We start from the raw sequence: 13,438 nt of genomic DNA on the forward strand, positions 1-13,438 counted from the left end.
GGGCTGTGGCACGAGAGATGCTCTCAGGATGGGACGTCACTGTTGCAGCTGCCAGGCTGGGATGTCCCTGTCCCCTTTGCCAGCACCGCCTCACCGGAGGACATCACGGGTCACTGAGCAGCAGAGAGACCCCTCTCACCCTTTGCACCCTTCCCTGAAACGAGGGGGCCGTAAACTCTGCATTACCACTAATTAAGCACTTGGCTGTCACCGAGGCTTCCCAACGCGCCTCTTTCTCTGACACTTTTACTGTTTGGGGAAACGGCGTCTCGTCTTTGGCCTTTGATGAACTCGGGATGGAGCTGGAAGGAGCCTGGTGGCTCCGTGCCAGAGGCCTTTGCAATTGTCTCTGGGGCTGGGGACGGGAAACGACCCATTTATCAAAAGCCAGGTGATAAATTAGACCTGGGAAACCGAGAACCACCAACTCCACGGGACAAAAGGCAGGATGGGCCGGAGCGGGAGCCCCTGCCGTCCCCCAGCCCCAGCGGGCACAGGTACCACCGGGCTGGGATGAGCCGGGGGGGAGGGGGGCAAACCTCGTCCTGTCAGCGATGCCAGCCTGGTACCCAGTCCCGGTGGTGGGGACATGAGCTGGCGGGGACGGTGGCAGGGCACCGTGCGGAGAAAGGCTCCAGCGGGGTTTTTTTTTTATGAGGGTGTTTTTGGGGTGAAGCAGATTGAAAAGCTGGAACACCAGGGCGGGGAGGAGGAAAACGCCAAAATGCCCCTCTCTTGGGCTAGAAGGGGGGGCAGCTGCAGTCTCTGTCACCCCCTGTGAAGCCACCACGTGGCATGGCACGGCACGGTCTTTGCTGGGGGAACATGCAACCGAGGGGACGGATCGGAGCCCCCTGTACCACTGGGTACATCACTCAAAGTGCCACCAGGACACAGGGGCTGGTGGGGGTGCAGGTGACAGCGAGTGCATGGGGACCCCAGCACAGACACTCCTGTTACGGGGTCAGGGTGGGCCACGGGGGCCCACTCCTGCCGGGGTGCAGAGAACATGCAAATTCATTCCCTGCAATGCCAGCCATGGCCGTGGGAGACTCCCAGGTGCCCTGTGTCCCCAGCGAGGGAAGGTGTGACCAGGCTGGTGCCCGAGCTCAGGAGCCATTGCCTGCAGCCACGTCACCAGCCACCTTCCAGCTCCCTGTCCCCGTGTCCATCCCTCTCCCTACCTCTGTCTGGCCACGGGCTGGAACTGTAGTAGCCAAGGGGCTGCACAGTGGGATCTCTCCAGGCTGGGTCTGTGGGGTCTTCCTGGTCCCAGGAAAACAGCTGGTTGCCCATGGCTCCAGTGACTGGCCCCAGGGAGCCGGGGATGGGGGAAGGTGACAGCAGCCATCCCTGTCCCCATCCCTGTCTCCCCCATCCAGGGCGATGCCGGGGGATTCACCCCAGGTGGGGCAGGAGCTCACCAGCCCCCTTCTTGAGGCAGCAGGTTGCAATGGGCTCTCTGGGACAGTCAAGGCCCTGCAGGAGGGCTAATTACTGCCAATTAGTGCTCGTCAGGTCTGGCTGGTGGCTGGGAGGCCTGATGCAGCCGGTGATGGACTTTGCGTGGGCAGGAGGCTGGACCCGGACCCCGAGGGCTCTGCGGGACAGCCTGCCTGGCCCTCCCTCCATAGGGGACAACACCTACATCCCATCCTCTGCATCCCTCAAACCCCCTCTGTCACCTTTGAGGACCCTCCCCTCTGCCCCCCCCCTCTGCCCCACATTTTCACAGCTTCCGTACCACAGTTTCCCCCTAACATTTGAGCCTTAATTCCTTTTAACACTATATATATGTGCGTGCGTGTGAGTATACATACACATATATATTCATCTTATCCTCCCCGCATTGTGTTTCTCATTCATTATTCACATCTCATGAAACAGGAATGAAAACAGGTTGTGGGACGGTGGCCGGAGCCTGGCGGGGGGTGGGGGGAGGAATCGGCCCCAGGATTTCCCGCAGCCGCTGCTGGGCTCGGGCGCGAAACCTTCCCCCCCCGGGCACGGGGAGCCTGGTGTCGGGGTCCAAGTCCCCCCCCCGCCCCGAGCATCGCAGCACTGGGGGGAAGGGGGACCCCGAGCGGAAGGGGGGCTGCGGGGAGGAGACCCCCTCTGGGATCTCAATATGAGTTTTTGGCTGAAAGAAACCCCTTCCCCGTGGAGGTTTGTGCTGGAGCCACATCCCGGCCTCGCCCGCCATAGACTAAACGGGGAGGGGTGGGCTTTAGCCTCCCCCCCACAGGCAGCTTCCCCTCTTCCTGAGCCCGCTCCCGTTTTTCCCCATCCGTTCTGGAGCCGGGATGCAGCGTCCGGGTCTCACCCACTGCAGGCAGAGCTGGGCGCATCCTCCTCTTCCTCCTCCCCCGGGTCACTGCCCCCCAGGACGGGAACTGCTGCTCCTGCTCCCCCCAAATAGCACTGGCCTTTTAAAATAGCTCCTTTTTTTCACCCTCCCTCCCCCCCTTATTTAAAAATCTGCTACATACGCTTGCCCTCTCCCGTTTTTAAGGGGTTCTCAGGAAGGGAGGGCCAGAGCAGGTCCCTCTTTGAGCCTTTTTAGCCCCTCACCCCCCCCGTGCCCACCGCCCTCGTGGTTGATTTCAGCAGCGGTCCCGCAATAAATATTTCCACCGCTTTGCTCCGCGCTCTCTGCCCGTCGTGATCTTCCCTCTGCTCTTTTGACCACCAGCACATATTGAATAAGAGCTCTTAATTGAGCTGTCGGCATCGACACGTTGGGCTTGTTCTTAGTGGCTGTAATTAATTTAGGACAATATATGTGAATTATCTTGATTAGTCTATCCAAGATGCATCATCTCGCCCGGGCCCACGGTGAATGTCATATATCTTGGCGCAATCCTTTCCCGCAGCAGCGGAGTCCCTCAGCCTCCACTAACCTAAATATGTCACGTTTTTTGCTAACACGCTGCCTCCTCCACATCATTAATGAGCGTAATAAACCACACAGCGATGCTGGGGCTCAGCAGCCCGCCTGGCCCCACGCTGACCTCCTGCCACGGTGGGAAGGGCTCTGCGCCCACGGGCTGGAGGTGGAAGCCAGAAGATGGTGGGACGGGGTGCCCGGGTCATAGAGTCATAGAACAGATGCCTGGACAGACGCCGGGACCAGGGTGGCTTTGGATGGAGGACACCACCAAGGGATTTCCCACCTCCCTGTTGGGTTGGCCAACGGGGAAACCAGCCCATGAAAGGTCCAGCTGGGTCTCCTGGATCAGGACCTTGAGATGCCTGCCCATGTTTGCATCTCTTTACTCTCCTTTTCTGGTGGTGGTGGTATCTCTGTTGGCTTCCCACGACCGAGGAAATGCAATGGTGCATCTCCTCGGCCTCTCCATGGCCACATTTTGGCCATGTCCCACTGCATCCCCCCTGCAGAAAGACCTTCCTGGGGCTCTCCTGGGAGCACCCTGTGATGCTGGAGCCTGTTTTGGGGCAGGGCAGGTGATCCCTCGGGAATGCTGGCTGGCCTCCAGAGCCGCCACCGGTAGGACGGGTTATGCTGATGGGGACGTGCCGTGGCTCGACCCGGCGCTGGCTGCGGGGCAGGCCCTCTTTCAGAAGCGGCGTGCACCACCGCCGAGGCCTCCTTTGATAGCTCACTACAAACACACACCCCAACCAACCGGCCAACCCTTCAGACAGCGCCAGGGCAGAAAAAACCCAATGATTTCAGGGCTCAGCTTTCCAGCACCAGCCTCACCCCGGGGCTTTGCGGAGCCCCCAAACCAGCAGCTGCTCCGGCTCCACGTCCCTTCGCGGGTCTCTCCCCATTTCCCAGGGATTTCCCCAGCACAACAGCACACCGAGACAGAGGAAACCAGGAGGCCCCGGCGACGGAGCAGCAGGAGATGTGTCGCAGGGGCCGCAGGACCCCTTTCCCAAACAGCCCCCACTGTTCAGGACAGAGGGAGCAGGACGGGAGAGATGTTTAGGCTAAGTCCCCTGGCATCCAGCCCTCGGAATTTAACCCCGCTGGTTCTGATTATGGCTCAAGAAGTTCAGTTTCCATCCCAGACCACCAGTTTTCACCCACTTAAGAGCAGTCGGTGTCACCTCTGACCCCCCCCGGCAAGCTTTATTGCTGCAGCCCAGGAGGAAGCAGCCGCATCGGCTGCCTCGTAAAACCCCAGGGCCACCGAGGGCTGGTCGCAGCAAATAAAACCCTGGCAGATGCCCTCAGCCCCCTACAAATTCTCTGGGGACCCTCAGGGCCACCCAGCACCGCCGGACCTATGGTGAGACCCACTGGGGGTGCATGGGGGGATGGTGGGCACTCAGTGGCTGGTGCCACTCTGTGGCTGGTCCCTGGGGAAGGTTCCCCCGGGGACAGGGTATCCCCACTCCCATGGGGACATCTAACACCCAACAAAGACGGAAGGGGAAATAACCCCAGAAAAGCACACCCGTTCCCTGCTTTTGGGGGTCCCCATCTCCTGTCCCTGCTCGGGCCCTTGCTGGGGGCACACAGGCGATGGAGGGGAGCAGCCCCATTCCCCCTGAATCTCTGTCCCCGCTGGGGCGGGAACCAGGAAGGTGGCCCCACGGGGTCCCTGTCCCCACCAGGGTGTCTCCTCTTCATCCCGAGCCCACTCACCCCCATCCCAACTTCTTCTCTCCTTGGAGACTCCCCCAGGCACTCCCGCTGTTTCTCCCGCTGGCCTGGGACTGTTCCAAGGACACCTCAGCTGCCACCGGCCCTACACACAAGCCTCCCCGCCATCCCCTTTGCCGGCACCTCCTCCTCCACACCCAGATGTTCCCGGCTGTGGCCGCTCCTCCAGCTGCAGCCTTGGGGTCAGGGACCAGCACCGGTGGCACCTTGGCTACCACGTCCCTCAATGCTGCTGGGGATCAACGCTGCCCAACGGATGGGCTGAAGGAAAACCTCCAGGAGCTTTCCCATTTCTGCACGCTGAGCCAAGGCCAGGATTTGTTCCCAAAGTTCTCCCTGGGGAGGTGCTTTGGCTTGGTAATTATTCCCCCCCACCTTGGAAGGCTGAGGTGAGCCCAGTTTGGGGCCCCCGGCCCTGCCTGGGGCAGGTTTGCATTTCTCCCGGGATGGTGAGCAAAGCACATGGGAACGAAACCGCATGCCCAGGTCCCCTCCAAGGTGACACGGTGCCGTACTTGGCCACCATCCTCCGGGAGAGATGAAAGCCCCATTGATAATGAGCCCAGCAAGAAAATGCGTGGGCATTTACATCCAGAAAAGTTAAGTAGTTAGTCCTCCAGGTTTCCCCATGCCTCAGAGGACCCCAAAAACGGTACCCACCCATGGTTCTCCCTTCCCAGGCTGACCCTGGAGACAGTGCCCGGTACCAAACTGCCCTGAGCTCCGCCATGCCTGATGATGCCCAAAATAAGGTGCCAAAGTCCCAGCCCGCTGCTCGGGCCACCCTTACCTTGCCAGGGGCTATGAGGCTGCGTCCCTCCCCCTGAAGAGGACCATGGGATGGAGACACCCTGGGGTGCCTGGGGAAGGGGGCAGACCCGGTGGTCAGCACCCAAAGGACCCCAACCCCCCCTCGGGATGCTGTCGGTGCCAGGGCTGCGCCCTCTGTCCTCACCTCACAGCTTGCTTGGAGGAAGGCTGTTTTGGCCGGGGCTGGGGGGGGGGGGGGGGAGGGAGGGGGATGGTGGTGTGGCTTTTCTGGGGAAAAAATGGACAAATTAGGCTGGGCTGGAGCCCCCCCCACCTCCAAATGCATGGGACAGGGATGTGTGGGGACACGACTGGTGTCAGGGATCCTCTCCCCAAGGACACAATGCCAATGCTGATGCTCCAGACCCTTCAAATGACACCCCCAAAGCCCCCCCCCCCCCCCGAGCAGGGTGCCATTAGGGCTCATCCCCAGACAGGGTCCCCGTGTCTGAGCCAGGCTGTGAGCCCTCCCTTGCTGTTGACATTACCAGGAATGCACAAAACTTGGGGGTGGGGTGGGGGGGCACATGCCGGGGGTAGGGGGGAGAGGGGGGGTATTGGCTGATTGTTCGCAGGATCCCCTTGTCAAAACCCTCTCTGCTCCCTCAGTGTCTCCTGATATATGGCTTGCATTAGGGGATGAAAGTGAGGCAGAGCTTGGGGTTTTGGCACGACAAACCCCATTAAACTCTCTCTGGGAAAATGAGTCCAAAAAGCCTTTTTGGGGAGGGGGAGGGGGGGGTTTGACTCACTAACAACAGAGCTGCGAGCAGTATTTACCCGCCCCTCTGCCCCAGACCGGCCCCAAAACTCAGCTGGGGCAGGGGGCTGCTGGGTGCCAGCAAGCGGCTGCATCACCCCAATTCACCCACCGCCCCCCCAGCACCCACCGTCCTGCTGGGGACACCCTCTGGGGGGTGTTTGTCCCAAAGCCAGGCACCCCTCCGTCACCGGGAAATTCGGGGCTGGGTGAAGGGGTCCCAGGGTTGGGGGGGGGTCTTCCCTGCTCTCCCAAAGCTGGTTTTGGGGAGGGGATGGGGACAGGACCCTTCCCCACCGCGGCAGCCAGAGCTGGGGGCCACCCCACGTCCTCCTCCCCGGGGGTTACCCCGTGTCCCCCTCCCCGGGGTGCTCGATGGGCAGAGGGATGGACCCTCCCGACCCTGCCCGTCCCCGGCTGCTCTTCCTTTCCCCGGGGACACGGGGTGCACCGGAGGGGGGGGGAGAGGCGGCTCAGCCCCACCGCCCCCCAGGGACCCCTCCATCGCCGGGAGGAGCAGGAGCGAGCCCTGCCGGGGGGGGCTCTCACAGCCCGACACTCTTCTCCCCCCCCCGCAGCCGGGGAATCAAAGCCGGGCAGGGAGGGAGGGAGCCAGGGTCAGCGCAGCCCCCGCGGCCCCTCTGCCTCCCGTTCCCAGCCCGGGCGGAGGGCGGGGGGGGGGCATACAGCACAGCCACCTGCCTGCCCCCCCCGGCCCCGCAAAGGCCACTCTGCAGGTGATCCCCTCCAGGGCGAGGGGAGGGGGCTGCCAGAACCTTCCATCCCCCGGGGGGGGGCAGCAGGAAAATGGAAAATCCCCGCAGAGGGTGATGCGGGAGTCGAAGCACCGGCGGGGACGGCGGGGCGCCAGGGAAAGGAACATTGCTCTTCCCCCCTTGCCCACCCCCCCGAGAAGGCAATCCCCTCCAAAGCCAGCCCCCCCCCCCCCGGGTTTGCTGCTCTCCCTGATGAGAGGCCACATGGATCCTGAAAAACGGGCCAGTCGTGCAGCGGCTGGAACATGCCCGGCCACAGATGCCAAGAACAACGCAATAGGAGGGTGGGGAGAGGGGCAGGGAGGACCCTGGTCGCCCTCTTGCCCCCTGCCTCCCTCCCCAGCTGCCCCTCACTGTGCTGTCCTCACCCCCCCCGTTTCCCAAGGAAGGAACTGGGAATTTGCTGGGACCGGGGGCAATGGGCAAGGGCAGAGCCACAGCCATTGCCACGAGCATCACAAAAGCCTCTGGCTACTGCCCGTGGTGGGTTCCCAGAGCCCCTTCCCAGGGGAAGGTTGGGGGGTCCCGATCCTAGCCCCACAGCACCTCCCCAGCTCCGTGGGTCCGGGGACGGCATCCCAGGAGGGATGGCACAGAGGCACGCGTGGACGGTTGGTGGCACTCAGGTCACCATCCCTGTGGGACACCAAGCCCTGGCTCCCCAGCCTGGTGCCGATGTCCCCGAGCATGCCGGGGGGATGACGCCGCGCGGGTGCCCATGGCACACTCTGCCCGGGCCCTGGCGGGGAGGGGGCAGCCGTCAGAAAAGAGGCCCTGGAAGATGTCCAGTTCCCTTTTAATTAACCTGAACGATCCAGAGCTTAAGTTTCTGAGCCAAGCCGAAGTCTCCCTGTTAGGAAAAGCCTGCAGTACCTGGCAGTAATTTAATAACTCTCATTTCGAGCTCTCTAATAGCAGCGCCGTGGAAGGGCTCCAAACCCGCCACTCTCCCCGCCTTTCCGCAATCAAGTTACCTTTATTTCTTTATAGCAGTATTAACAGAGATACCAGTGTTAATGCCTCACCTCAAACCCGGCTGCCAGGGAAGGGCCTGGCACAGCCGAGAGGAAGTCCAGCGGCACGTGGTGGGGCTGGCTGGCCCCTGGCATGTACCCCAACCCCCAGCATGTACCCTGGCACCCCGACACCCTGGTACACACCCTGACGCTGGCATGTACCCCAACCCCCGGCATGTACCCCAGCATCCCATGCCAAGCACGTGGCAGGGTGAGGTGCCAGCCTGGGGACGGGGACCGGCTCATTGGTACCCCAGGATGCCTATCCTTGGGGTTGGGTGTCCCCATGGCACACGCTGTCACCCCGGGATCCAGCCCTTTTTCTTTCCATCACTGCAGGGGAGCAGGATCCAGCCCCTTCCCAGCCACCGTGGGACTTGCCGGTGTCCATGGGGTTTGTGGAACCAACCCCCCCGGCTCCAGCAGGCTCTTCCTCTGCAGGGCTGCAATTAGCTTGATTGCACTCACCTGGAAGAGAGCTCTATGGCTTGAGATACTTCAGAAATATTCTTCCTTCGTCCCCTGGGAGGACAGGATCCCTTCACCCTTGGAACCCACAAGCAGGAGGGGGACAGGAGGAGCAAAGCCCCCTCTTCGCTTCCAGCCCAGACCCTGCTGCTCCGTAGGGAAAGCCCCCACCGCACAGCTGGGGCCACTCAAGCTGGTTGTAGGAGCCCCCCCTCCCCTCCATCACTCGCAGGTGTCCTTCCGTGGGGTTTTCCCCGCCTCTGGTCTCCCCCAGCTGAGACCTGTCACCCGGCAGACTGGGGATGGTGCTGTAGAGGGGTCCCCCCAGCACCCCCAGGTTTGGGGTATGACCCACATGACCTGGGAGTGCTTTTGGGGGGCTCTTTGAAGGGCAGGCTTCCCCCCTGCTGGCTCGGCATGGCATGGGGAGCTCCTCCTAAAACACAGCCCTGACCACGGGTACCATGTAGGCACAGGGGGGGTCACCATGCCCTCCCTGGTACCCCCCGGGCTGGCGGGAGATGCATTTTGGGTGCCACTGGCCTGGGTGATAAGGGGCGGGTTTGTCGCTGCCACTCTGAGCACAAGGTGAGGAGGAGGAAGGAGCCGGTGTGGGGCGTCTTGGCTCCGCACACCCCTGGGGTGCTGTGAGCGGAGTTGGGGTCCCAGCCCCGCTGCCCCCCGACACTGAGAGGACAGCCATGTCCCCGGGGAGAGGGGGACCACGCACAAGTCCCAGGTCCTTGGAGCAGCTGCCCGTGGGATGCAGACCACCTGACGTGAGGGGGACAGGCCCAACTGGGGCTCACCCAGACTCTACTGGTCCCCACTGGTTTCTGCTGGGAGCGGTGGTTTCCCTGCGCATCCATCCCCATCCGGGCGGGAGGTTTCTCCCGGAGCTGGGTGTCAGCCTGAGCACGGAGCTAATACCTTCTTTGCTATTTTTAGCTCCGCAGCCTCGTGCTGTTGGTTTCAGTGTATTTTTTTTTTTAATCTTTTTTTTTTTTTTTTCCCCTCCCTCCCAGTAAATTCCAAATCTTTTCCCTCTTTTGCCTTCTATTCCGGGATGCTGCCTGCACCGCTCGGCTGCTTTGATCTGCGCTGATGCCAAGTGTGTTTTGAAACTCTAAGTATAGCACATCCCTTGAATTTCTCTTATCTGGCAAAGCCGTGATCTCCTCAAAGCGCTCCATCCGGACGGTTAAACACCTGACACCGTGCGGCTCCATCCACACCGGCGGCTCCTCAGCCTGCTTCCTGGGAATCCTCTCCTCCGGAGGGCTCCGCAGGCTCCCGACCTGGCCTGTGCTTTGCTGCCAGTGTCTTGAAGCTGCTGTCAATCTTATTTTATAGCTCAGAGCCTGAAAAGGGCGGCTGGGAGCAAAGAGGGACAATATTTCCTTTTTTTTTTTTTCTTTTTTCCCCCCAAAGATGCCTGGGTGCAGCCTCTAATTTTCCTTCTGCAAAATGATTGCAGATAAAAATAATAGTATTTAGCACTTCAAAATAACTGATTTTTCCAATGTAGGCAGGTATCCAGGCGGCCAAGCGCGGCTGTCTGTGTCTCGCAGCAGATCGCGAGGGCAAAGGAGCTGAAGGCTGCTCTTAAATCCCTCCCCAAAACGTCTAGTGCTCCCTACACGAATACTGCAACAAATTAATGTCAGACACTGCCCTGGGTATAATTAGGCACAACTGAGAGTGGCAGAGCCAGCAAATTGCTGGGATTTAAGTGAAGCCCCCGCCCAGGAGCCCCCACCCACCGCTGGGCCATCCCCACCAAAAACGCATTAATTACTCAGAGGGTGCCCAGGGCGAGGAGCCCCCAAATTGTCTTAGTCCTTGGAGCCGCTCTCCCGGGGGAAAACAGGGTGCTTTGCACTGTTTGGCCCCAAATATCGTTCCTGGAGGGAGGGGGAGCCAGCTCCTTGGGATGCTCTTGGGGTCCTGGGGGGATGCTCTACAGAAGCCACTAAAGCTGGGCACAGCATCCAGAGCCGGGGCGATGGGAAGCAGCAGCCTCATTAGCAAATCCTTTTCCTCCTTTCCCCAGCACACAGGATGAATTAAAAAATAAAAAGAAGGAAAAAAAATAATAAAAAAAGCCCTGGTTCCCGAGTTCTCATTAAGGGATCAAACCGATGGGGCCTGAGCAGAGCTCTGGCAGCGGCGGGTGCCCGAGCTGTGCGGGGCGGCTCCAAAGTGGATCCAGCTCCTAGCCCCACACTCCAGGAAACGTCTCATCCACCCAAACTCCTGCTTTTTTATTTTTTTATTTTTTTATTTTTTTCCCCCGCAAACTCCCCTCGAGCTGTAAAGCACATCTGGATAATTTTAGGCAGAAAGGGATTTTCCCAGAAAGCTGGAAGGGGAGGGTGGGGGAGGCGAGGGGGCTGGTTATATTTGGAAACCTCTTTTTGGGCACAGAGATCCTGTGGTGGCTGCAGCCTCGTGGGGTGACGATGCGGAGCGGCGAGGACGGCTGTGGCACCGGCATGAGGAACAGCCCCTGGCAACGATCGGTGATCACGGGTGGGTTTTGCTTCCTGCAGCTGGATTTTGGGGGTGTGCTGGTGCCCATCCTCCCTCAGCTGCCCTGGGGACCCGGTCAAATCCGCCGGAGATTTGGTCCAGTGGTTCCGGGGCAGCTCCGGACACGGCATTGCCCAAAAGCAATGGAAAGGCAAAAAAAAAAAAAAAAAAGCCATTTTTGAAAAGGCAGAAAGCCCCGAAGGCCTCGGGGCGCAGCCAAGTGTTGCTCGGAGGGGCCGGCGTTGAGGGTAAGTGGAGGCAGCTCATCAAGCCCTTATTAGCACAGGAACTGCCGACTGCAAATTAACGCGCCAGGCTCCGGCTCGTCCTGGCCGTACGCGAGCGCAGCCACGATGAGCCCTTTAATCAACTCAGAAAGTAATTTGTTCTCTGTTTATAACCTTGACAAGCGCGTGGGTTATTTTTAAGCACACACTGGCAAAGGCAAAGGCAATTCCCAGTTGGCAAACCAGCGCTGGGCAGGGGGGCAGCTCCCTGGCAGCCCATCACTGCAGCACAGCCTCAGGGCAGCTGCCTGGTGCCGAGGGGGCAAAACCCTTCCCTGAGCTCCAACCCTATCGCCTCCGTGTCCCTGGGTTGGGGTCATGATGCCATGGGCATCACCCATCACCCCTGGGCATCACCCATGACCTCTGGGCATCGCCCATCGCCCCTGGGTATCACCTATTGACCCTGGACATCACCCATCGCCCTTGAGCATCACCCGCTGCCCTTGGGCAATGTGATTCCCTGATGCCCTGGGGGGCTGCACTCACCCCATTTTCTCTGCGTTTTACTCTGGAGAAGTTGAGAGGAGCTGAGCCGGGCGTAGGGCTCGGTATCGGAGCAAGAACAAGCCTGGCATGATGTTCCCCCCACGGGTGAGTGAGTAATGGAGGGGAACAGTGTTGTAGGGACATTGCTGGCCCTGCTTAGTTCCTTCTCCCCCACAGAGAGGGCTGTCCTGTCCCCGGGAAGGGAGGGTGAAGAAGATGGTTGGGGAGGATGGCAGGACCCCTCTTGGCAGCACCACCTCCCCTGTGAAGTTGGGGAGAGCACCTGGAGAGCCCATTTTTTGGCCAGGAAAGATGCCGAAGGTGACCTGGGCACCAGTGCTGGGCCACCAGCCCAGCTTTCAGCCAGGGCAGCTCCCTCCCTCGCCCCCACAGCATCCCCTGGTGGGGTTTGTCCTACAGAGCCCCCTCCTTTCCTGAGGCCACCCAGACCCTGCGGTGGGAGAAGGGGGACCTGGACACCTCAGAGCGGGCGCAGCTGCCTCTGAAGGGCTCCCTGTCCTCGGGTTTGCTGCCCCAGCAATGCTCAGGCATGCTGGTGATAACACGATTAGCAGCAAATTCGTTAGTGCTTTCCTAGTCAGCAGGACCCATGGGGTGACAAGGCCACCTCCCTGCCACGGCCACCCCAGTCCCCTCAGTGCTGGATGCTCTCGGGGACGACGGTCCCACCAGGTCCCCCTCGGCTCAGCTCGGGACGATACGGTTCAGCGCCTGCACTTCCAGCTGATTTAAAGCAAAGCCCAAGTTTACAGAGAATTAGCCAGCCCAAGGAACATTATTTTTCTTTATTAGGTTAAAGGGTAAGCAAATACAATCAATCTTGTCATGTATCACGAGACGTCAGCAACTTCCCACCTCAGCCAGAAAATTACCGGCTCCTAAGTGGGTTGTGGAATTACATTCATAACCACAGAAAACAAATACATACGTGTATATTTTAATGAAAACACTAAAGGTCGCAGCATCACATCATCATCAGGAATAGGTTACTTCCCGGCTAATTTAATCAATGACCAAGCCCAGGCTGTGGAGGAACCCCCCCACCAACTTGGAGGAAGACGCAGCCCACGTAGGGAGAAGATGTTGGTGATGGGATCTGCAAGGGACACCTTGCCTTGTCCCCACCCTGGCTCAGTTTGCCTTCTTTAACAGCTTCCTAATTAAATTGCTCTCATCCCCGTCCTTCCCTCACCGTTGCTGGTGCAGACAACCTGGCCAAGCTCCTCTTGGAGACACACCAGCAGGCGGGAGCCCATTAACGGATCTAAGCTTCAGTGTTGCTAATTGAAGCTAACGAAGTAACCGAGCGGGTGCCTATTTCCCAACCGAACCTTTAGGAGGAGGGACGGAATCTGCTCTCCCCTCCGCCCCATCCCCTGCATCCCCCCGTGGTCCCCTTTATCCCCCCGTGGTCCCCTGCCCCGGCAGCGCAGGATGCTCCCCGCTGCCCTCGCTCCATGCTCGGTCCCACGGGGCTGGAGGCTGGCCGGGAGCAAGGCGAGAGCAGAGCCCTTTTGAGCTGGGAAAACAAAAAAATAACCATTGAAATAGCGGCTGGTGAGACCCCGAGCTGCCTGCCAAGATCCCGAGCTGCACAGAGAGCCCGGAGAGCGGCCAGGCTGGGAGTCAGCTGGCAAACACGG

At 60.2% G+C, this 13,438-nt stretch overlaps 1 protein-coding gene across 1 annotated transcript in view; it reads right to left on the reverse strand.

Annotated features, from left to right (window-relative positions):
• EPHB3 (EPH receptor B3) overlaps window positions 1-13,051 on the reverse strand; it is a 48,794-nt gene extending 35,743 nt beyond the window's left edge. The window contains exon 1 of the mRNA XM_074153546.1: window positions 12,988-13,051. Within this exon, the coding sequence (XP_074009647.1) occupies window positions 12,988-13,051 (64 nt within the window). The remainder of the gene's footprint in view (window positions 1-12,987) is intronic.
• Window positions 13,052-13,438: the final 387 nt, after the last annotated feature.

This window comes from Numenius arquata, chromosome 9 (assembly GCF_964106895.1).
Source record: "Numenius arquata chromosome 9, bNumArq3.hap1.1, whole genome shotgun sequence".
NCBI lineage: Eukaryota > Metazoa > Chordata > Aves > Charadriiformes > Scolopacidae > Numenius > Numenius arquata.